This window comes from Protopterus annectens, chromosome 17.part0 (assembly GCF_019279795.1).
Source record: "Protopterus annectens isolate FY-2018-M chromosome 17.part0, PAN1.0, whole genome shotgun sequence".
NCBI lineage: Eukaryota > Metazoa > Chordata > Ceratodontiformes > Protopteridae > Protopterus > Protopterus annectens.
The window spans coordinates 246,260,333-246,285,763 of NC_056751.1; the positions used below are offsets into that span (position 1 = coordinate 246,260,333).

General features: G+C 39.5%; 1 protein-coding gene across 1 annotated transcript in view; it reads left to right on the forward strand.

The window, feature by feature from the left end:
* The window catches only part of ANO3 (anoctamin 3), a 3,574,693-nt gene that overhangs the window by 496,026 nt on the left and 3,053,236 nt on the right, over positions 1–25,431 (forward strand). The window contains exon 2 of the mRNA XM_044059352.1: positions 2,341–2,536. Coding sequence (XP_043915287.1) covers positions 2,437–2,536 — 100 coding nt within the window. The 5' untranslated portion in view covers positions 2,341–2,436. The remainder of the gene's footprint in view (positions 1–2,340; positions 2,537–25,431) is intronic.

The window sequence follows — 25,431 nt, forward strand, 5'->3', positions numbered from 1 at the left end:
ATTTAGTAATGAAGTATTTTGCTTAGTGCGAAAATCAAGTTGGAGTTCTTGTTCTGTAAATCTACCCTCCACATCATTCAGTGACTCTTCCATATCAGCTATTTGAGACTTCTGTTGTATTGCTAGTTCTTGTACTTGTTCTATTTGCTTTGTACTTTTTTTTTTAAAAGTGTCTAATTTAGTGTCCATTTTGTCAAATTTCATAGATAAGTCCTGCATGGTAGTTAATAAAGACTGCAGTTCCTTTTTCATTGTCTGGTCCTGCAAGGTATTCTTTGAGAAGCTCGTTTTTTTAAGTAGACATTGATGCTCTTTGTTTCTTATTTTTTGACAGAAAAAAACAATGATTAAAGCCAAAATGTTTCAGTGTAGACTTCCAGTGATATTAGCAGAAGTAACTCAGCAAAAATAATAAGCCTAGAAAATCTGTTTTTTGACATTTTCAAATTTTCTGTCAGAAATATCTTTTTGATCACAGAGCTAAGAAAATATGCTGTCAAACTTTTTGCATCTTGGCCAACTGCTCCTCCACTTTTTGGATATTATAGAGGATGTTATGTGAATTTCTAAGATCAAATTGATGAATTATGTATAGCAATAGTCTTCCAGCTTTGGCAACCAAGGATTAAGGAATTGTTATTAAATATGGAATGCAGTGGAGATTGTAAGAAGAATTCATTACGGTCGAAAAAACTGGAGATTAAGTGAAGAATAAGGAAAAAAAAACTGAGTTGAGCTAATTGTTTATTCATTGTATTTTAATTTTCTCATTTTTAGTCTTTTATTTTCGGAGATATTGAGATGCAAAGTACGTTTATGATTTGATGTTTGTTTTTATGAGTTTAAGAACCCTGTTTTTGATAAGTGTCATAGGATCTTTTACATCCACTTGAGCTCCCACAACTCATGCAGATGGGACCTCAGTCTAAAGTCTCAAATTGTAAATAGGTGCATAGAATGAACTTCTAGGCCACTATAGAAAAAAAGGTAGGGGATGACCTAACTCTCACGAATAATGTGTGTGTGTGTGTGTGTGTGTGTGTGTGTGTGTGTGTGTGTGTGTGTGTGTGTGTGTGTAAATTTCTGTATGTATTTGTAAATTTCTGTATGTATTTGTTACAAGTGTATGTATGTGTGTATGTACATATATATATATATATATATATATATATATATATATATATATATATATATGAATCTAGGACACTTGCTCGAAAAAGCAACTGTGTGAATCCATATATACCGATCACAGTTTAACAAAAGTGCTTTAATCAAAAAAGTGTTTCTGTTAAACTGTAAAAAACAAAAAAAAAAAAAAAACACTAATTAAATGTTTTTGCAGGTGCCCCCCACACCCCCCTACTTAAATATTCTCACTCCAAGGTCGCACTACAGTGGAGTATAGGAATATTCCCTTACATGCACCGCAGTGTGACTGGCACACCACTCACACATACCCGAAATTGCTGCTTCGATGAACAGCAACTTCGGGTATGTGTGAGCGCGAATTTGACTTTCGGTGAAAGTTAAATTTGCACAATTGTCTGGGTTCCATATATACACACAGACACACATATATGTATAACAGCCTTTCTACCCAGAGGCTGTTTCTCTGGTGAATAGAGCAGTAGGCCCTGCCAGGTTATCCATTCAGCTTCTACAACCACAAAAAGTAGTTTTTTTTTTGTCTCAGACCACATCCATAATTAGCTCTGAGTAGGCTGTTTAGCTCCACAAGTCTTACACCTTCTTGTAAAGCCTCTGATTTACTCCGTGTTGAACTTCTGACTGAGGAACTGATTTTGCGGTACTCTCTGAATAGACAACCACTTTTTGTACAATACAGAGCAGATAATTGATGTCTCATTATCTGACTAATATGGTTGATTGCCTGATTGAATTGGTATGAGAACTTGCTCAAGTCTCTTTACCCATTTTTCCATGCACAATACTTCTACCTTTATCATATGTAAGATTTTAGTTTATGTATATATACACCAGTTGTTTGTCTACATTAGGGCACCAGTTGTATTTTGCACATTTTTAACCTTTCCTAAACTTTATTTTTTGATATGTTTACATTTACTACTAGGGGGTGAATGGTGAATAATTTATTGAACTTCCCACAAAGACCAGTTGTTGTCCTGATCTTAGCTGATCACAGCACTTATTGCACGTAAAAATCAATCATGAGTAATTTGATTACCACTTTGCAGTGCAACCCAAAATGCTTGTTCAAACAATCATTAATACACCTTTGAAATCCCATGTTGCATGTGTTTGCTGTTATTATTTATAGTGCAACATAATAGTGAAAAAAATGTTGGCATTCCTTTACAGGTTTTGCATCTTTGGGTCATCATTGTCCACTTTCTGAAGAGGAATCGTTGATAAACTCACTCTACCCATCTCCAAATACAAAGCCAACCAACACAAATGATGTTGTGTAATACAAAAACCTTGAATCATTCAGTACAACAGTCTACGAGTTTGTCATCTGACTACAGCACACCAGGACATGAAGATCAAAAAAATGGTAGATGAAGCATGTTCATAAATCTGTTTCCTTCAAATTTGCTTTTAGAAGGGTTGTAGATTTTGACATTAAATTATTATTATGTTGAATCTGTTTTCAAAATATTTGTTTTAGTTTCATAATGTGTACACTGTCAGAAATGTTAAGATGTTAAACATTGTTGAAAAACACATTGTTTTTGGGGGAAGCAGTGTTACGAGATGTTCAGTCTTCAACTCTTTTAAAGATCATTCTTAACCTATTCATTTTTATTTCTCACCTTTACATATTGCATTCATCTTTTTGCTTGTTTTGTCTGTAATATGAAGTTATCAAACCTTTCAATAAGCTCTTGCAATTTGAGGATGTAGTCAAGCATTTTATGAAATACTACTACACCTTTCGGCTGCTCCCTTTATGCAGCAGATCATTGGTCAACGGAATGAGTGGCAGTAGAGTTTTATGATGTGAAGTTGCCAGCCCAGTGCGCCACCTTCCTCAGAAGAGACACACCCAGACACACCCACACACACACACACACACACACACACACACACACACACACACACACACACACACACACAGTTTAGAGTGTCCAATCCACTTGCAGCGTATCTTGGGAATGTGAGAGGAAACTGGAGCACCCAGCGGAAAACCCCACAAAGACAGGAGGACATGCAGACTCCACATAGAAGGCACCCTAGCAGAGAATCAAACTGGAGAACCTCCTGCTGTGAGGTGACAACACTAACCACTGCACCACTGTGCAAAACAACTTTATGAAATACTTGAGTGTAATTTATAGACTGACAAAATGAGCATACTGATGATCTAAATTAAGATACAGAAGTAGTTGTTCAAGACTATGGACTTTACAGCATTGCTGTTAGTATTGACATTGGTAAACATGGAAGGGGGTAACAGCATGGATAATAACCTGAAAAGGTTAGTACTGCAAATCCATTATAATGTTGCTTTCATCTTTAGGATGACTTGAGTCCTGTAAATGTGCATTTTAAAATTAAATAAAATATCAGCAGACACAGCAGGTAAATAGAAAAGCTCTTTAATACCAGAGTATAATGTTTATGGCCAGTGATACACAAGCAAGCCACCATACTAAACAGTAACATAATCCACATACAGATATGGATAATGTGAATTGGTCCATACATGGGTAAGCAACTGTACAAGCAAAATGCAAGTCAATGTATATCTGGTGCAACATAATAATGTTTAAATCATGGAACACAATCCATGGAAGTATAAGCTATTGAAGAAAACTGATAAACTGCAAACTGAATTAGGGATATCATTGTAAATCTAGCCATAACTGTAAGCATGCATACTACAATGTTAATGCAATAACCATAAGTAGGAGTGCTACTGTGCGTTGCAGACATCAGTTCCATAATTGAACAGGTAACTATTTTCTGCATTCCTGAGAACTAGGTTACAGCAGACTTACCTATATATAGGGTCATAGGTAAGTACTAAGCTATATGCCCTTCTGAGGCATTTTAAGCTTAGCCAATTCCCCTCCAAAATCTCATCTGGCTATAGATTGACCTTACCCCACCTATGGTGGATAATTATATATTACCCCAAATGAGAGCAACTGGGATCATACCATAGATAATTTGAGGGGATCCATGCATGGGATAAAGCATTTAGGCTCTGCCTTGTTCATTTAGAAGTACAGGGGCCAGTCCTGGTGTACGTTTTCTTTTTCCCATCCATAGATCTAAGTTGAAAATGAACAGGGCTGATCTTAGTTTTACGTGGATGGGGAGTCTTTTCCACAGCAGTGGTATCCTCTGTGACATAATACCTGTCCCTCCAAACCATTCTGTTGATGTTGCAGAAGAGGTTTAGATCCATACACAGAGTATTTCTGATGTAATTTGGCTTGCTGATGTGCAGTAAATCAATCAGTAATGGGTTGTAGGATTCCTTGCCTGCCAGACACAGGTCCTTTCTTAGATGTCTATAGGATACTGAGTATAGTGACAGGGTTTTGAGTCAGTCCATGTAGGACATGATATTTAGACCTTGTATTCTTTTAGTAAGGTAGCTTGCAGATGTCTGGACATGTACATGCCAAAGGGGACCTTATATTCAATGATTGGCCTAATGAGGGCTGAGTAAAGGGATACAATAACTTTACTAGAACAAGACACTATCCTTTTGTTTATAAGCTGTGCAATATAGAAGCAATGTCTTACTTTCTTACAATATACACATGTTGGACAAAAGTTAGGTCACTGTCCACATTAAGTTCCCAAATTACAAACAACTTGATCAACTCTTAGGGGTATATTTCAATGTGGAAGTTCCATGGGGTAGATGCTTTCCCAAAGGTACAATAATGTACTGGCATTTACTTTAAGTCCATTACTTTGGCACCATTTATTTATTTGATATAAATCTTTCTGCAGGATGACTAAGTCATGTGGGGATTTAATGACTACTTCTAGCTTGTAGTCATCTGCAAACTTAGTCAGCCAAAGCCTTTTGGTATTGGCTTTTACTTCAGAAAAGTAAATGCCAAACAGGAGAGGTGGTGGCACAGAACCTTTGGGGACCACTGCTGACTGGTCTCTTTGTGGAGGTAACTTCCCCTATTTTGATTATCTGCATCTTATATGTGAGCCAGTTGGCAGCCCAGTGGGTGATACAGGAGTTTATTCCTAGTTTAATTAGCTTTCCTACTATGCCTGAATGGGGGATTGTGTCAAACAATGTGTCCAGGTGGAGGTATGCAGAGTGTACCATTTTGCTTTTATTCATGGCATTGGTGACCATTTGCAAAAAATCCACCAGGTTGAGTAAGCATGATTTGACAAATCCAAACTAAGATGGGTCTACTGTTTGGAGGTTCTTTGTGTTCTGATTGATTCATTGCATGAAAAGTCTCTCCATGGCTTTGCATATGAGGCTAGTCAAATGTATGGGTCTGTACTTGCCTAGGTCTGTGGAAGGCCCTCCCTTATGCAGGTGCATGACTGTAGCTGTTTTCCATTCACTTGGCACAAACCTCTATGGAGGCTGAGATTAAACAGTGTTGTTAGGAGTGTGATCATAGGTACCGGAAGTTGTTTATATATATATATATATATATTCATACACTCACACAAGGCATGGGGAACTGACTTTGCACAATGCGCAAATGCAATTCTTATCACTGCAGGATAAAAGATGTTTACACAGTTAATCTCTCAGGCCAATCGGGTAAAAACACAATAAGGCTTTTGACAGAAGTTTCCAACTTGGATTCCTTGGAACTATGTTCACTAACCCTGAAATGTTCAACAAAATACAGTCAGAAGTGCACAACACAGAAAAACTTTGCATAACTACTAACATATTATAATACACTGCTCTCTTTTCATACCACATTCTTACGGAAAGGCCCCCAAACCAAGAATTGGCAAGCTGCAATTAATATCCAAAGTTATTGGAGCAAGGGTTCAAAGATTTGTGGGAGGTTACTGTGCTAATGGCCATAAGGCCCTTACCAGGCTTACCATGTTATACCCATGTTCCCACAGGCCATTTTCCTTTTGCCTAGACTTCTGAGAAATAGATTCCAAATAGTAAAGGGTTGAGCATGAATCTATAAACTCATGTAGTAGTACCATAAACACTCAAGAAATAACTAATAAATGAAAACTATAATGTGCTGTGGAGGTTAAATCTCCCCAAAGACTGCTTCAGTAGTTTCCTATGTATGCACACCTACCAAAATGAAACAGTTCCCCTAATGACCACCCCCTCAGTAGTCTGTCCATGTATGCATAAAAAGCAAATGACATCAAAATGAATCATTTCCCCAAGGTTCCCTTAAGCAGTTTGTCCATGTATGTAAAAACACCCAAATAAAACATTTTCCTGAATGACTTGTTCAATAGTCTGTCCATGTATGCATGTAAGGAGCAAATGACATCAACATGACTCACTTTTCCATGTATGCACAAGCATAAAAATAAAACATTTTCTCCAACGACTTTTTCAGTAGTCTGTTTGTATGCATAATAAGCAAAAAATTACATCAAAACGAATCATTTTCCCCAAGGATCCCTTAGCTTACATACTTTGTCCATGTATGTACAAGCACCAAAAATGAAACATTTCCCCTAACAGCCCTCTCAAGAAGTCTGTGCATTTATGTACTAGCACTACCAAATGACATCAAAATGAATCATTTCCCCAACGATCCCTTGTATACTTTCTCCATGTATGCACATGCACAAAAATTAAATATTTTTCCCAATGAACCCTTCATTACTTTGTTGATATAAGCACAAGCAATAAAATGAAACATTTTCTCCAATGGCCCCTTCAGTCAGGTTTGTCCATGTATGCACAAGCACCAAAACTGAAATATTTCCCCTAACAACCCTCTCAGTAGTCTGTCCATGTATGCACAAGCACCACCACATTACATCAAAATGAATCATTTCCTCCAACGTTCCCTTAATTACTTTTCCATGTATGCACAAGAACAAAATAAATCATTTTCCCCAATGACTTTTTCAGTATAAGTAAAAACAAAATTACATCAAAATGAATCCTTTCCTCCAAGAATCCCTTACGTACTTTGGCCATGTATGCACAAGCACAAAAATTAAAAATTTTCCCCAACCCCAACAACCCCTTCAGTACTTTTTTATATATGACAAGCACTGAAATGAAAAAGTTTCCTTTCCCCACCAACCGCTTCACTGCCTTTGATTATACCCAAAACCCTCACCCAGTGCCTTTCTCCCACAGTTACCATAGTCCAAACAAAAAACAGAAGATAAAATTGATAAAATGCTGGCTGCAGAGGCTACAATAAGACAGTAATATATTTAACATACCACCACCATGGCTCTGACAGCAATGGACTTCAATTCACTTCAAACTCTTTTACTCTTCTTGAAAAGAAAGAAGCAACAAACTTCAATTCACTTACTCTCGATTGATTGAGGAGAGAAGGAAGTCTGGATTATATAGCAAGCATAGAAAAAGCACAGGAGCCCGTAAGGTCAGAGAAAGAACACAACGGCTTTAACTGGCATTTTTACACCTGTGATTTGCCACTGAACCCTGACTAGACTGAACTATTAAGTTAGTCAGGTGGGGGGGGCAGACCAGTCCACCTGCTTAGTACAGTATAGCCCAGTCCCCAGAATTTGAAGTTGAACCTCCCCCACACAAGTGGAAGTTAGTTGAGGAAGCCAGCAGCAGAGCCAGAGCACAACAGTGCGAGCTATCGGATCCAAATCCGATTTAACTTCAATTCATGTAAGGATTGTATTTAAAAAAAATAAACTTAAGAAACTCATTCTACAACCAGAAAGACAGCAACACAAATTAAAAAAAATATTGCAATGACCATCCTTGATATTTAGAGAGTATGTTACGATGGTGACTATTTTAAGACAGCAAAACATATTACAAATCATTCAAGGTGTGCATAAGCACATTTAATATATCTGGTCATTTGGCAGGTTTTCGATTATAATGTGAAGCATTACTTTTCATGAGGAGATAATGCATATTTCTTTTAACTACTGTTTGCTTGCCTGCTTTGTTCATCATTATCCTTCGCAAATTAAAAATGGTTTATTTCAAAATAAAGTTTATTTTAATTTGTTTGTTATTCCAGGTCAAACACATGCTATCTAAATTGAAAAGTGAGTGGAAAAGATGGCTGGAAACTTAAACAATGCACAACTACTTGATAAAGTCACTGTAGCATAAACCAAGGTGTCAAAATGTCAGGGCACTTATTTTTATGCTCTGCTGCATCCTTCCCAAATGTGTGTATGTGAGTGTGTGTGGGAGAGGGGTACAGATAAGACACTTGCTAGCACCAATACTTCATACTGGAGCAGCATAATCCTAGTGTGTTTAATATCCTCTGCAACTGCTGCTAAAAGTGCTTAGATACAGCAAATAATAGGGTATCTGACCTGTAAGAACATATTTCCTTGCTAGCGGCACCAGTCAGGATCTGAAATGATAAACTGTGAAGTAAACAGCTCACACTGGTTCTACTTATGGTAGAAGATGTATTTGGTATAGCTGGACCACATTTTATCATCAGTGTACTGACTAATCAATGAGGCTGTCAAAGATGAGTTACAAGCCAACATATGGAAGACACACTCAGACAACATGTCAAAAGCTGTCTCCAGGTGTTTGAACATTAGCCCGCTGTGCATTTATTGATGTAGCTGAATGGAGATCGCACTACAGTGGGGATCAGGAAATTTTCCCTTTTTTTGACTGTTGTGCGATCTCGGAGTTTGTAAATGTAAGTCGGATCCAAAAGTGGGGGGCACCCCTTCCCCCTTGCTCTATGGTTCCGGCGCCCATGGGTGTGGTTAAATTGTGCTTCACATTATTTAAGATGCATCCAGTGATATTGTCAGGACCCATCAATGCAGTATTTTAGCACTTTTAGGACTTGATTTCATGTGATAGCTGGAGAGAGCTAGTGACAGGTATATCTTGAGGGACAGAAGGAGGGGAGAGAGTGGTAAAGTTAGAGCTAAATTTATCAGCCAGTAGGTTTGCTGTATCTTCAGCCTCAGTGCAGGTAACATCATTCACAATCAGTTCAGAGCTTTGCTGCTTTGTCCTTTTGTGATTACAAGCATGACTGAAAACGTACCTTGTGATTGGCTTTGGCTTCGATAGCTATGTTAGCCTGAAACCTAGCTTTGGTGGATTTTACTTAAGTTCTGAGTTGTTTGTTTATTTCAGTGACATGGGCTGTAACATTCTGGAAATTGCTGTTCTTAGTTCTGGCCAGAATTATTTTCCTTTTATCATAAAGCTTACCAATATTATGGTTCCACCATGTGGGTGTGTTTCTGGAGTTTGCCCTGCATTTGTCTCTATAGGGTACAACTGCATCTCATCAGCTATTCACATGCTGGTGTAATGTGGTGATGTATATTTCTGTATATTCAGTGGAGTTAACTGGGTTTGTTTGGGAATTGGAAGGTTGGCAAAGTATCACTTAGGAGTTGGTAGTTGAACTTAAAGAAATTTCTAATGGTACCTTTGGTATAAAGAATCTGGTTTTAGTTTTATTTTGAAGGAATGTCATGATGGACACCATGACTCAAACTGTGTGACTTGTGCAGGGAACAGATGATCCTAATGTAGATATGATTATCGTACCAGCAAGCATCTTGTCAACTCTCTGGTAACTTCCACCTGGCAATAAAGGACATTATAGACATTTTACAGCAGGATATTTCTTGGCATACCTGATATGGTTTACTTCCAACCAGATCCATGTGCCTTTAAAAATGACTGAAAGCACATCCGTCATACATGGCCTCAATATGATGGTCATACTATAAGGCATAATTACAACATTAGATTCCTGGACCTTACTCATGTTGCCATTTCAGTTGCTGTAACATAATATTCCCAAACATGTATTTCCTATCATGGAAACTGATGTTCAATTATGCCTGTAGTATGCAGCAAAATATATATTCACTAAGTACTGCAGTGGAAACAATGATGCACAAATCTGGGATTTTTTTTCACTCTTAAATTTATTTCAAATTGTGAAAATTACTTGTGGATGGCTGGTGGATAATATTTTATATTGTGCTAAGTCCTGACCACTGGCCAATGTCACTCAATAAGGAGATGCACAACTGAGAATAAAGGATGGCATTCATCATTGTTAAGTATGGGTTTGCACAACTGAAAGTGTACTTTAGGTGTCTAAGTGACTCAGAACAGGGACTGTTGTACATCCCCAGTAAAGTCTGCACCTATTCTTGATGTGGCATTCCACACAGTATGATCCTTTATTGCTTTGCTATGATAGACATATATATTTTTAGGAAAACAGCAGATAGCTGTAGATCTGGAGCTACTTAGTACTTACAGCCCCATCAGATATCCAGGAAAAAGCATAGCACTGGAAAGACAACTGTACAATGTGGATCAACCTTCCAAAGCACATCTTTGGCTAAAGTTATTTAACACTGTATGTCATAGATGCAAGACTAATCACATCTGTGTGCTGTGATGTATAAATGTCAAACGGGATGAAATGCAGAAATATAAAAGTTGGATATGAGTGATGTTATAAACATATATATAATCCTACCTGCTGCCACTGGTTAATGTGTGATGTGCGAGTCTGTCTGTTTCATATAATCAAAAGTTCAACTTCGCAAACCTCTGCTGTTGAGCTAACAAGAGAGAACATTTACTTAAGGGAATGTTCACATCAGTGAATTTCTAAAACAGGGAATGGGATTACTTGGGATAGGTTGCAAATGTCACACATGCCGCTGTATGTCAAACCCACCAAGGTAGGGGATGTTGTGCCCCTGACACCCCCCACCTATATATTCCAACTCCAAGATCGCACTACAGTGGGGAAAAGGGAAAATTTTCTGATGTTGGCCAACTAATTCTATTCCCTGTTTTAGACATTTGCTAATGTGAATGTTCGCTTAAGTGAATATTCACTCTTGTCGGCTTGATGAATGGAGGTTCGTGGATTTGAGTCTTCAGTTATATGAAGCAGACCTGTAATGGGCAGTGGCTAGAAGTTCTGACTACAATACTGCTGCAGTCAGAATTTGATGTGCATCATACTCAGTGGTATGGTGTTTTACTCCTGACACTGGTAGTTTTAATATGTGAGCGGTCTTAAGGTGATAAACTGAATGTACAGCACTGCTTTGTTTAATAGTCGATACCTATCAAACCCAGATAAGTTCCCTGTTGCACAGCTACAGGTAGAAGTTATAATCACTGGCTCCCTAAGATTTTAACCACTTCATACTGAGCTTGGTGCTTTCCAGTTCAATCTTACTAGCAGTAATTACAACCTGAATTATTTGGCACATACACACAAAATATGTTATAGAATAGGAGTAAATCATGACTGTCTACCCCTCTCTCCTTCCCAAGATTTGAGACAAACTAGCACTAGTTAATCAAACTAATACAATTAAAGCACACCTTACTATTTATCCTTAAATAAGGCAATATTTAAATATTCTAACTGTACCAATTACCTCTGATTATTCACCCTTCCAGGGATTGACAATACAAAGTTTTCTGAGAAGTTAAAATGCGTAACCCTTAAGCTAATAAATAAAATAGCCACAGGCATTCAGAGTTGAATAAGAAAATTGTTTATTTGCAAACGGCACGTTTCAGCATTTTCTTCATGAGTAAAATATGCAGACAGTAAAAGAACTGCATAGGAAATTGAAAATTTAACAAGGAAATATATAGATTTTTCCCCTGATCTTCTAAAATGTACAAAAAAAACTATCTGCTTTTGGCAAAAGATATACTGTCCCTTTATTATTTTCAGTCCAGAATGGAATTTCAGAGTTCTTACAGGCAGGCAGTATAGTTCGAGCCGTGATGCCAAGGATATCCTGCAGCAAGCAAAGCAGTAACTCTTGTAGCTTCTGTACTTCCAGATTACTACAGTACTTCAAAGAAAAGGTCATGAATGTCATCTGATTAGCATATCTCACAAAAATTAGGTAGCATTACACAGAAAATGAGCAGCCGTGGACTCCCCCCATTTAATAGACATGCATGATCACTGTCAAGTACCTCTTGCATGCTGAGTGCCTGGTATAGCCAACTGGATTACAGTAACCATAGTGGTGAAGTCTGGCAGTCATGGCATGTGAAGTAAAGCTACATGTCATCTCATTCCCTGAAGAAACAGTAAAGATAGACAAAGTGTTGTAAACATAATCGAAGATCTGTCACGCACAAGGAGAGAATAAAAAGACTGGGATAACAGCTAATAAATTAACAGAGTATTATTTAAAGTTAAATGGGGTTGGTATAATGGTTAAGGTGTTTACCTCACAGAAACAATGTACAGAGATTAAATCTCACCTTTGAAAGGGAAATTGGCTAGGCTTAAAGTGGTCTAGAAGGGCAGCTACCTCAAATCTATGAAACTAAATAAAAACACATTTTAAATGCGAGTGACGTGTCTGAAACACATGAAGGACTGAAGGTCAATACCAAAAAACATGACAATTTTCAAATGCCAAAGCCAGAACATCAATAGACATTACAGGTTATTCTACGTATGTTATGGCACATTGCAAAGCCCTTCTTATATCAGAGATAATTTTGCTTCTATAAAAAGTGTTAGAGCAAGATGCAGGTCCTCTGTTACCAAAAGGGAACAGGTATGCCTTTCCTACAGCTTCTTGCTTTTTAGTTATATCTCTAAATCACTGAAGTTAAAATCCCTGGCCTGACAGTTGTCAGAGATATAAACAACTCTGAATTATCAGTCTTGACTACGATCGCTCCTGTGTCCTGTACTGCCTACTGCTATTGTTAGCATGTAATAACAAGCCAATTTCTTTCTTAAAAGCAATGTTGGAAATAATTGTACTCAAATGAGAAACATTTGGTCGCTCAGTCACTGTAACATTATAAAAGGCAACTGCAGAAAGGACTAGCATCTTAAATAATAATAAGTCATGGGATCATGATGTGCATCACTTATGGAGTATAACAAATGCCTTTCTATATTTTTCTTCTTTTCTGTTATTCCATTGTCTTGTTGCATTAGATCAGTAGATACAAGTGGATAGCATTCTTGGCAGTATTAATGATCTACATATGAGGATTTAATCAAAAGAATAGTGTATATTTACTACTGTCTAATGACACTTTATAATGTGGATAAACCAATTTCAGTAACAATAAAAAGAGTGAATGTATGAACGCTCTACTCCAAAATCAGTGACTGGTCCTTATAGCTGTCTGAAAAAAAGACATGCGGTTTAAACTAATAATTTGATGGATTCATAGATTCATAAGTTTATACTGAGCTTGCAGCTTAGGTAGACATTTGGAAGCTTAGTAATGTCGATAATTAATTAATTAATGCCTTGCCTGTTATATCCCTCTAGAGAGTAAACAATTACCAGATATTCTTGGGGCGAACATATGATCTCACATCCGACTGAACAGTTTGGTTTTGAAGGAAGTGAGAAAATGACTTAGCTTTTCCTAGAACCGAGGAATACATCATGTTAAATATCTATTGTGACAGTGAGCATTATTAATGAATTAATGGAAGCTTATCTTTATTAGAGCGGGTGCTAAACATATTGCAAATTTTATGGAGGTGGACGAGATTGAAAAGCATGGGAGCACTCATGGCTTGAAAGGCAAAGTACAGATCCTCCCCAGTAGCCTATATGAACTAGACTGTAGAGAGAATGTTTTTAGTTTTTCAGGATAATATGAGTGTCCTTGACACCTTTCAAGTTAGATTAAATTCACGTTGGACATGGTGAAGGAATTGATGCACTCACTGATAGGTGTGATAAGAGAAGAATATGGTATGATGACATACATCTCTGATTCTAGAAGAGACAATTTAAGAATAAATTGGGCTCAGTAAAAGGATTTTTATAACTGTGACTGAGATTCAGGAATCAAAAGTAAGCTTATTTACAATGATACCCATGCCCCTAATGACCAAGTCCATTTTAGGTATGTGATGTTCATATAATAAGAAGGGGAGGCATAATGTTTTCCAAAAGTACACGCAGAGCATTTCTTAGCTCTCAGGGCGAGTCACTGATTGACGCACCAGTCATCAGTCACAGCTAGCTCTTCTTGGAGAATGTCAGTGTCCTTTTGAAAATTGTCAAATGCATCCAGTTTGCATTTATCTGCATTGTTAGCTACCCACACATTTTTGCCTTGTACCATTAGATCAAATAAGTAGATGCCATAGACTAGGGGGCCCAAAATAAGACCTGTGAGTGCCACTATTGACACAACTTAATTGTGAGGAGGGTATTATTTGTAAGATTGTTCTACATATTTATGTTTGGGGTTATGCTGTTCCTCTATTTGAATTTCCTTCACTGGAGCATAGTGTGCAAGAGGTTATGGTACCATGAATGGAAGGGTAAGGGGATTTGTTGGCTAGTGAATCTAAAACAAGTGGTAGATAGGCAGCATGTATTTATAGACTATAAAATGCTTATGGAAGTATGGGATTTAAAAAGGAATAGCCACTGGTGGCATATGAGCATTTGTCATGCCTTTATGTGGTAGAAGTATATAGAATTATATAACCACTCCATTCTTTCCAGCTTGACATGACTTTCTACTGAAGATGGGAAGTAGTAGTTCACAGATAGGTCTTAGGCCAATACTGATTTATCGAGTGCTATTGCTGAACATGGAGCAACATGGGAAGGTATTGATGGGGGTCTTTCATGATGCCAATCCCAAGCTATCTTATGAGGACAATGCCTTATTTTAAGGAAATATGTTGCTGTTAACACTACTGTCCTTATTTGTTTGAAAATCAGAATTAAGAGATCCTGGAAATTTGACAGTAATATTCAGTAGGGGTTCTTAATGAGCATGTATGTGCAAGGTGTGGTACAGTTGGAACTACACTTCATAAATTCTGGGACTGTCATCCAGTTTATAGTTTGTGAGTTGCTATGATGAATCTTTCATGTAAATGGATTTGAGTCAAAATTTCTTTAGATTTATAGATGTATAGGTGTTTACTAGGCTAACGACCACAAGGGCCTTTTTAAGCCTAGCCATGCACCCCAAATCTCTGATAAGTTCTGATACCCTTGGTAAGTGTAAGCATGGGCCTTAGATGGGAACCATTTACAGATTACCTGTGTCCATTAGAGACATAGGTGTCAAACCAGGGATGAATATACGGTTTGCCATCCAGTTGTCCAAGTTGCACTTGAATCGGTTTAGGGAGAAACTCTGCTTCAGATGGATGGGGAACCTGTTCCATAGACTGGGTAGTCTCTGGGATGCATACCTGTCTCTCCAGCAGGTCTTATTTATATCACAGGCAAGGTTCAAGTCTTTAGAATGGGTAATTCTGGTACTGCTTTTTTTTGTGGATATGCAGGAAGTACATAAGTGTGGGGTCTCACAGTGCCCTGTATGCCAGCCCTAGATCTCCCCTCAAAAGCCTGTAAGAGACAGAATACAGGGATATTGCCTTGAGGCATTCTGCATAGGACATTTTACTTACACCCAGTATTCTTTTAGTGAGGAACCTCTGTGGATGTTCCAGTTGTTGGATATGCCTGGTTAGGTACATACCAAAGGGGGCATTGTACTCTGGGATAGGTGTAATGAATGCCAAATACAACGAAACGATGACTTCCTTGGACTTAGTTCTTCTAATCTACTCTTTACACTCATATAGCAGTAGATTCAGTGTTACAACAAGTAGTTCAGGTTGTGGTTGCTATAACTAGGAGTGGGGGTGGAGGCATATATACCATCTGACTGGAAGTCGTCCCTGTAATTAAACTGACTGGTGCTACCGGCAAGTTATGCACATAACTAGATGGGCCTACAACACCTCCAAGGTGCATTATGGATGATATCACTGATACCGGAAGTGGGGTTAAAGCCTAGGACTTGTGGCCAGACTTTGTGGAATATTTGAAATAAGGATATAAGGTAGAGCATTTTCTGTTAGTCTAATTATTATTTTAGCAGGATGTAGGGGATAATGAGCATGTTGTGCAGCCAGGTCTGTTGGTTGTTTTAATTTGTTTTTTTTCCCATGTTTTTTAATCATGTTTATCTGCTATATTTGTAGCTGTTCAAGATGTTATTGCTTGTGAAGCTGTTATTATTCCTATAATTATGTGTTATCTTAATAAAGGTTTGGGGAAAAAGCTTATTAGTAAGGTGATACCCCCAATGTTAATGGTATACATTCTACCAACAAGCCAATTGACTGTTCAGCAGATTACATAAGGGTTAATGTTGAGCTGAGAGTGTTTATCAGTGATTATACAATGACTGTCCATTAGCATTCAAAAACTAGTATGCTGATTGGTCAGCTTAACCAGCGTACCTGTTGTAAATTGAGGATATACCAACATAAAATAGTCTCTTTGCCTGAAATTTCATTTGTTAATATATGCTATACATTTTACTTTTCTTAACCAGGAAAGCAAGCTGGTAACACTGCTCCCAAGAATACTAAGAGGTCTGCAGCAGCAGAGAGACAAAAGAGAGACTTTGGAGTGATTAAGTATCGTTTTTCTGCATTTTCTTGCTGCCTTTAGCTAATTCCACCTAAAATGCCGATTTTGTAGAGTTTCTGTGATTTAAAAAGCTTGTTTCAGCTACATATTGTACTTTGTTAAAGTGCAGGCAGTAAACTAAGTAGTTTTTGTGTTTAAATTACCTGTTTAACTGTTGTAGGCTACATACTCAGGTGTGATAGTCATTTCTGTGCATTTGAAGTGTTTTTTGATTGTATATGCTTTATTTTCTGGAAAAAAAAAATCTGCTTGTTTTCCCACTTTCTAAGCTAGTATAGTCCAGTTTTCGGGTTAGTGCTGAATTCAGGGCTGTGTTACAAGTTTCTGTGTTTGCCCATACCTTACTTGGATAGAAGGAAGTTTCTCTGTTCACTGTGAGAGAGGGAGCTTTGAGTAGCCTATCTGTCCCTGGAGGAGGGTTTCAACCCAGAAACTAGTAGTTTATTGGCCATTTTGGGCTAATTTCTCTCTCTTTCATTTCCCTGCTATAAAACCTGTATTTGCACGGTTTTGCGCGCAGGGAAGCGCCAGTTAGCTAGGTTATAACTATTCCCGGCAACACAAAGTCTACTCTTCAACTTTTCCCTTGGAACTAGACAAACTTTCAACTTAAGCACACAAACCATTCACTTCCCATACCGGCACTTGCTCAAAACTCATATCAAGCACTAATAAACCTTAGCACTAGACCCCCCCCCCCATACTGTAGAGAAGGACAAGGCTCTCTATTCGACCTTACCAGCCAATCAGTAAAACAGTTCACTGTATCTATCCAGGCATGTCCAAAGGGCAGTTTCAGGTGTATTCTCCGGTCCAACTGGTGAATCTGGGCATTTTGAGGCAATGTTACAATTGCCTCATGTACACAGACAACCCTTTCCCCCTTCTACCAAACACTAATACATGTGAGAGATGCAATTATACAGCAAACTGGAGGCTAAGCTCTCTCAACCCAAGACTGGACCAAGCAGTCAAGAGGAGAAGAGAATGACTTGCATCACACCATCAGTCTCACATAGACCTATGAAACCAGCATCGGCAAAAAATCCACATAAATACATGAAAACATACTCAGAGGCTCTAAATACAAATCTGCAGAAGCAACAGAGACCTCCAAAGCAGATATCCAAGCAACCTCCACCCTCCAACACAAACCACGAAACACATACTTCACAAAACCACTGTGCCACACAATCACAGCCCTTAAGACAAAATAACATACCCAACACACTAGTAATAGGTGACGATATAGGCAGGCATACTGACGTCCCACTCACTAGGCTGAACAAGGAGAAGGTTACTGTTAGCTGCCTGTCAGGTGCCATGATCCGCCTCATAGCACAAACACTCAGGTTACTCCAGAAAAAGTACAAATATGACTCTGCCATTGTCCATGTTGGTGGGAATGACCTGAGCCGTACCTCTCTGGACTATATGAAAAGAAACATGAAGGAGCTCTCTGATCACATACCCCAGGCCAGTATGACCTTGACCCTAAGTAGCATCCTGCCCTCACCAAGAATGATACCACGGTATAGAGAAAAAAAACATCAATTTCAACAACTGGCTAAGCTTCTGGTGTCATTCAAAGGGGATCCAGTGTCTGTCATCCTGGGATGACATGCTCGACAAGCCACGCTGCTCCACTAGAGACAGCTTGCACTTGTCACCCATAGACTTTCGAATACTGGTCAAGGCTCTTGCCATCCCCATAGTGCCTTTTTAGGCAAGGCTCAAAAGACAAACCCACCTTCGTAAATAGCACAAGTAACAAAAAACTGAGGGTAATGCTACTCAATGCCAGAAATCTCAACCTCAAAATGCACGCACTCAAGGCACTCCTCAGTATGGAGAAAATCGATATATGTGCAGTAACAGAAACCTGGTTTAAGGCTCCAGAGAGCACCCCAGCACTACCAGGCTACAACTCATACCATACTTTTCGGCCACAAAACCCAGACCGAAATACAAAAGGCGGGGGGAGTATCCATTTTCATCAAGGATACCCACACCTGTACGTTAGTGGCACAGCACGATCCTTCAGAGATCATCTACTTGCAACAAACAATGGGCAAAACTGGTATTCAAATTATAGCTTGCTATAGATCACCCTCCATGTCCCAGGACCCCCCCACTCCTCATTCCTGGAAACACAGGGAAACATAAAGGTCCTACCAAACACCCTGATATTGGTTGATTTCAATTACCCAGACATTAACTGGGAGAACTACTCAAGTACAAACTCCCTTGCCCAACATTTCCTAGAATTTATAAACTCAAACGCCCTGGTTCAACTGGTCAACACCCCCACCAGAGGTGACAACATACTGGACCTGGTCATAACCAACATGGGTGATCGGTGTTCCACACCAGAGGTCAACCCCTCGCTGGTTAGATATGACCATAAACTAATCACTCTGGATATCCACATTCCGCCACCACCCCTGGTCAAAGAAACCGCCATGAAAAACTTTTCAAAAGCAAACTTCACGTTACTTAAGACCGAGGTGGGAAGTTTCAAAGCCCCCATGCTAAAGGATAATGCTGTCCAAGCTGCAAAATCCTTTACTAATGCACTCTACAGGCACCTACAAGAATGCATGGATCATGCTATCCCAAACAAAACCAAGACTCAATCCTCCAATATAGGAAATGAGTCTGGTGGACCCCTGTCATAAACAAGCTTTACAATAGAAGTAGGAAACTAGTACAGAAAATAATAAAATCCCAGAAAGGGAAGACATGCCTGATCAGTTTCAGCAAGAAACTACGTTCCCTCATAAAATCATCCAAGACTAGCTTCAAAAGAAAAGTTGCCATGGACTCCAAAGATAACCACAAGGCATTCTTTAGCTATGTCAAGAATCTAAGTGGCAATTCTCAGATCTGCTCGGAGTTGGTTTAGAATTGCACAAAATACACTGAACTGACCAATATAGCCAACATCCTGGCAGACAGGTTCAGTGCAAATTTCACCCTCCTCTCAGCACCAAAAGGGCCAATAACTATACCAGAAGAATGTAGTGCCCCTGAATTCACAGGCACTCAGGTTAAAACAGCCCTCTCAAAAGCCAAAAACAGAGCATTGATGGGACCAGACAGTGTCCCAGGCTGCATTCTACACAAGCTCGAAGATGAACTAACCCCTCACCTAAACACACTGTTTAAACTCAGCCTCTCCACAGGCTATGTGCCCACAGATTGGTGCACAGCAGTGGTTATTCCACTCTACAAAGGTGGAGCCACAACGGACCCCGGGAACTATCGCCCAATAAGCTTGACTAGCTTGGTCTGCAAAGCTATGGAGTGCATCATCATAGATCTCATTAACAGAGACATTGGAAACCTCCAAACACTGGACTCTACCCAGTTTGGCTTTGTTAAGGGCAGATCATGCCTCCTAAACCTGCTGTACTACTTTGAGACAGTTACCAAGTCTATAGATGAGGGAAAGGTGGTCCACATAACCTACCTAGACCTTGCAAAGGCCTTCGACACCATTCGCCACTCAGGTATTATAGGCAAGCTCACCAGCCTGAACATAAACCCCTACGTCACGAGATGGGTTGCCAACTGGCTCATGGACAGAACCCACATAGTAAGAGTTGCAGGAGCTCGGTCTGACTCTAAACCGGTTACAAGTGGCGTTACCCAGGGCTCAGTCCTAGGGCCCCTCCTGTTCAGCATATACTTCTTAGAGGTACGGGCAAGCACAGGAGGACTATGGCTAACCAAATTCGCAGACTACTGCAAACGAGGGGCTATAATTGACTCTCCACCTAACCCAGACATTCTCCAAAAGGGTCTCACTGAGACAGATACCTGATGTCAAAACCATGGCCTAAAGCTAAATGCCAAAAAGTGCATAGTCATCCCCTTTGGAAAAAACAAAGTACCCACAAACCACCATATAGGTGGTAGCCCCCTAAATATGGAAGACATAATAAGGGATCTGGGGACCCAAGTAGATAGTAACCTTTCCTTTGATAAGCACTTTGCCAGAGTGGTTAGAAAATCCTTCTGTGTGGCCCACCTAATCCCAAAAGGGTTTGCATCCAGATCAAAAAAGGTCATTGGGCCCCTCTGTGCGTCACTCATGAGACCCATCATAGAGTGCAATGCCCCATTTGGGATGTACCTTACAAGATACCTGCACAAACTGGAAAGACCACAGAAGTACCTCACCAAGAGGATCACTGGCCTCAAGCAGATGCCCTATGCAGCACAACTGAAGAAACTCCAGATGTAGTCGGTTGCATACCGCCTACTCAGAGGTGATCTCTGCCTGACATACAAGGCCATGTCCAACCCAGAATTGATGGACATGCTCCACCTAAAGAAAACCATATCCCCTCGAGCCACACCCTCCAGGGATCTAAACCTCACCACAACAATAAATAGGACATGCTGGAGGGATAGATTCCTGTCCCAGAGACTTCCCATGCTCTGGAACAAGATTCCAATCTACATTAGACAGAGCTCTTCGCTAGCCCTCTTCAAGAGAAACCTTGACGAGTGGATGGAAAACAGAATATTTACCCCAGGGATCACTTCAATGGATCTGCTGGACAGAGGCACAGGGAACTAATCTAAGGGTGCAGCGAAAGCCAACACATTCTGGCTAGGCTTATAAATGCCTTTGGGCAGATAGCCTAGTACCTACCTATGATAAAAACAACTTCTGATGAGATGACAAAATACCATGTCTTACTCAGTGTAGCCATGCATCTAGTACTTCCAGATTTTCAAAGCCCATAACAGAATTCAAAGAAACTACCTGCTGCACCCACAACTGAAAGTCTAATGAATGAAAGTGGAAAAAAAAAACAAATGAATAAACCAACACTCTCTTCTAACACTACTTTAATTGTAACATTCACAACAAACTGACCCACTCCATCCCAGATATCTATTTTACTTCAGAAGAGTAAATGATTTACTCAGAAGAAACTAATACATCTCTGCATACTTCTTTCCAAGCTTAGCAGGACAGTCACTCTGAACTCCATGCTTCCACCTAAAGATCATGTAAAACTACCCGGACGATTGAAAGGACAGCCAACCATTTGGTGATTACATCAGTCAGCTGATACCATTCTCCAAAATGAGAGAAGATAATTTCCTTAAAAGATAATTAACACTGGCTATACTAGAAAGTATGAATTTTTCACTCTTTCCTTCACGCTTACCCCAAAACACTGAAAGTTTATAATTATCCCCATAACTAAAAGACAGGGTACACAAAGCTGAGGTGGTGAACTTCGACTTTGCCATGTTCTTGTGCCAAACCACATCTGTCATTATCTTGATACTGTCTGTTGCTGCATGTAAGAAAACTCCCATGATTTATGGACAATTTATAAGTTCCCCTAGACTTCTATTAACAGATTCAGATGAAACCTGCATGAAATTTTAAACCCTGTGTGTAGCTCTGCCCATACACGTTTGCTGTCCTGGCACCTGATTTTCCTTGTATTTCTGCCCTTTTTCACACCTCTAAACTGGCAGTATTTAAAACTGTAAAAAAAAAAAAAAAAAAAAAAGGCAATGGAGATCTTCCCATCTCTGTTGCTTGCTTTTCTAAAGCACTTATGTACTGGTATAAGTGTGAGAGCATATGTCTCATTCGCATGCGCAGTACATCAATAAAGCAGCAGGATATGGAAACAACATGGAAGAACACCACTGCGCAGTTATACAAAGACAGTATTTAAAAAAGTAATATATCTTTTTTCTTAAATAATGTCATTTTATAATTGCAGTAACCCACAGCTGGGTGTGAGTAATGTTGGATTTACCCACGCCGAGCCATGGGTTATTGCTATGTTATACAATGACTGGCCCTTAACATTCAAAAATGAGCATGCTGATTGGTCAACCCAATCAGTGTGCCCTTTGTAATTCAAGCATATATCAATGGAAAAAAGTCTGGTCACCCAAACTTTCTTCCATGACTATATGCTATAACTTTTTAAGTTTTCCTCACTATAAAAAAAAAAAGAAAAATAACAAAATTAGAAATCCAGACAGCACAGAGGTATGAGAGAGACACTATAAAGAAAATAATAGGAAAATCAGGTATGTTATTTAAAACTAATGACATGTACCTGATTTTCTTTGTATTTTCTCCATCCTTTCTCTCTCTATTATTATTGAAGCCTCACGTCCCTCCTGCCACAAGTTAATATACAGAATACCAGTTTAATATGGCAAAAATGATTTTGTGATTCCACCAGAGTGGCTTGTTTTTTGAGTTAGTTCTGTACTTCTTCCTGGTGGATACAGCTGCCTCTATGCAGCTATTAACATGCTTGTACAGGGATTCTGTGAACAGTTATTCATAGGCAGAAGTGCTCTTGGGGTTTATAGGGGCTTGAAATTTTGCCAGGTTCTCACTTAATAGCAGGAGGTTAGCCTTAGAATAGTTCCCGAATATTCCCGGTTTAGCTGGGGGTCCAGGTTTTATTTTTACTTCAAAGGAGACCATTCTGTGGTCTGACCTTACCAGGGAAGGCATTACAGTAGGGGGGTTGTGCACCACTCTTCCCATATTAGCATGACTGCCATCAAAGACAACAGGCTCCCCATCCATGTGAAGCAGAGTTCCTCCCTAATCCAATTCAAGTGCAACTTGGACAATTGGATGGGAAACAGGAAATTCATCCCTGGTTTGGCACCAATGTCTCTGATGCAAACAGGTAACCTGTAAATGGTTCATCTCCCAGGCCCATGCTTACACTTATGAAGGGTATCAGAACTTGTCAGAGATTTAGGATGCATGGCTAGGCTTAAAAAGGCCCTTGTGGTCATTAGCGTAGTAAACATCTATGAACCTATGAATCTATGAGAGGGGATGGAGGGAGTTCTGAGATGAGTATATGAGTGGAAGATGGAACCAAATGTATTGGCTAGAATATTGGCAATGGCCTCAAGGTCAAGGTAAGAGATTCTGTTGACAGATTCCTCAGTATAGCACTGTGTGTTATTTCTGAGGTTTCGGATATAGTTGAACACAGATTTGCATTTGTCTTTGATGGCAGTCATAGATCTAGGGATGTCATTGTCCCCTTTGCTCATCTTCATTAGTACAATCTTTGAATATAATGCCTACTTTGGCATGTATCTGTCCAGACACATGCAATGACTGGAACATTCATAGACATGCCTTACTAAAAGGATAAAAGGCCTAAACATGTCCAATATGGACCAACCCAAAGCCCTGTCACTATGCTCTGTATCCTACCGGCTACCTAGAGAGGACCAGTGTCTGGGATACAAGGCATCCTCTGACCCAGTACTGATGTATTTACTGCACATCAGCAAGTCAAAGGGCATCAGAAATACTCAATCTAGGGATCTAATCCTCTTCTGTAACATCAGCAGAAAGGTTTTGAGGGACAGTTGTATCTCACAGAGGATATCTCTGCTCTAGAACATACTGCTCATCCATATAAAACAAAGTTCATCCCTGTCCATGTTCAAGCACAGTTTGCAACTATGGATGGGAAACAGAAAATTTGCCCCAGGACTGCCCCCCCCCCCATAGTACTAATGGGCAGAGGCAATTCCAAAATGTTTTATTTCATGTATGGGTCCCCTCAAATTATCTATGGTACAAACCTAGTTATTCTCATTAAGGGTAATATATAATCATTGACTATGGGATGGGTGAGGCCAGGCACTAACAAAATGGGATGGGTTAATTTGAGCACAAAATGGAAAACTGTGTGGGCTTAAAATGGCCAGTAAGGACACCTAGACTAGTACTTACCTATGAGCCTATGAACCCATTAAGAAGAAAAAAAAGGTGTGCTATATTTGTTGATAGTTTTACAAATAAATCAGTAGATGGGAGGAGTATTTAAAAGCTAAATGTTTTGGGGTGGATTGATTACTTTTCAATTGGAATCGGGTATTCTAAGTGTTATGTGGCAGACAAGGATGGTGATAGATGAGCAATAAACTGATAATTGGATTTGTTGAGAGCCACTAAGGCCTTAACAAGTTTCAAGTTTGTATCATGCAGGACTATAATTGTTAATCAGGTAGGCCCAGGAAACACAGAGTTCCTTTTTAACAGGGATGGCTCGTGCTATAGAACTGCAGCCCCCCACCCCATTTTATAAAAGGAATAAAATAAATTCCCCCACTGTAGAAAATAAAAAATAAACTTAAAAAAAAACTTTACAAGTAGTCCCAGAACTCCACACATGGGTGCTTAGTTCTGACTGCTGTGTTAGGCAGTCCAGAACTCCACGCACGCATGCGTTTTTCATTCCTGAACTCCGAACTGCTCTGTTAGGCAGTCCAGATAGGGAAGGCAGGGAACTCCACCCTGCCAGCCCAGAGGTCTGTGCGGTGATGACCGCACGAACACTGGACTGCATCACCCGCAGGCTCCAGCCTACTCCCGTCAAGACCCAGAAAGCTTGCATGGTCTGGGAATCATCGGGCTGCTGCAGAGAACCACTACAGGACGTAGCTGCTCATGGAGGATGGGACTTAGCTGCCATGGAGGTGTGTGTGTGTGAAATGCCGCAGTTGCTACATGGTGGTGGATAGAGAATAAGGCTTGAACCCTGTACCTTGGGCCCAAGTGACAAGAACCTGAATTCAGTACCCACCACCATTTGTAAACATTTGCAGATTTTTGCCTCATATTTGTTCTGTTCTGTTTCTCATAATGATCATCATGAGATGCCTTCTGTGTGGAGTCTGCATGTCCTCCCTGTGTTTGTGTGGGTTTGCTCTGGTGTCCTCAATGGATATTTGTCCTTATTTTTTGGACTGTATTCCCCTATTATTAGCTTCGTCCAGGTT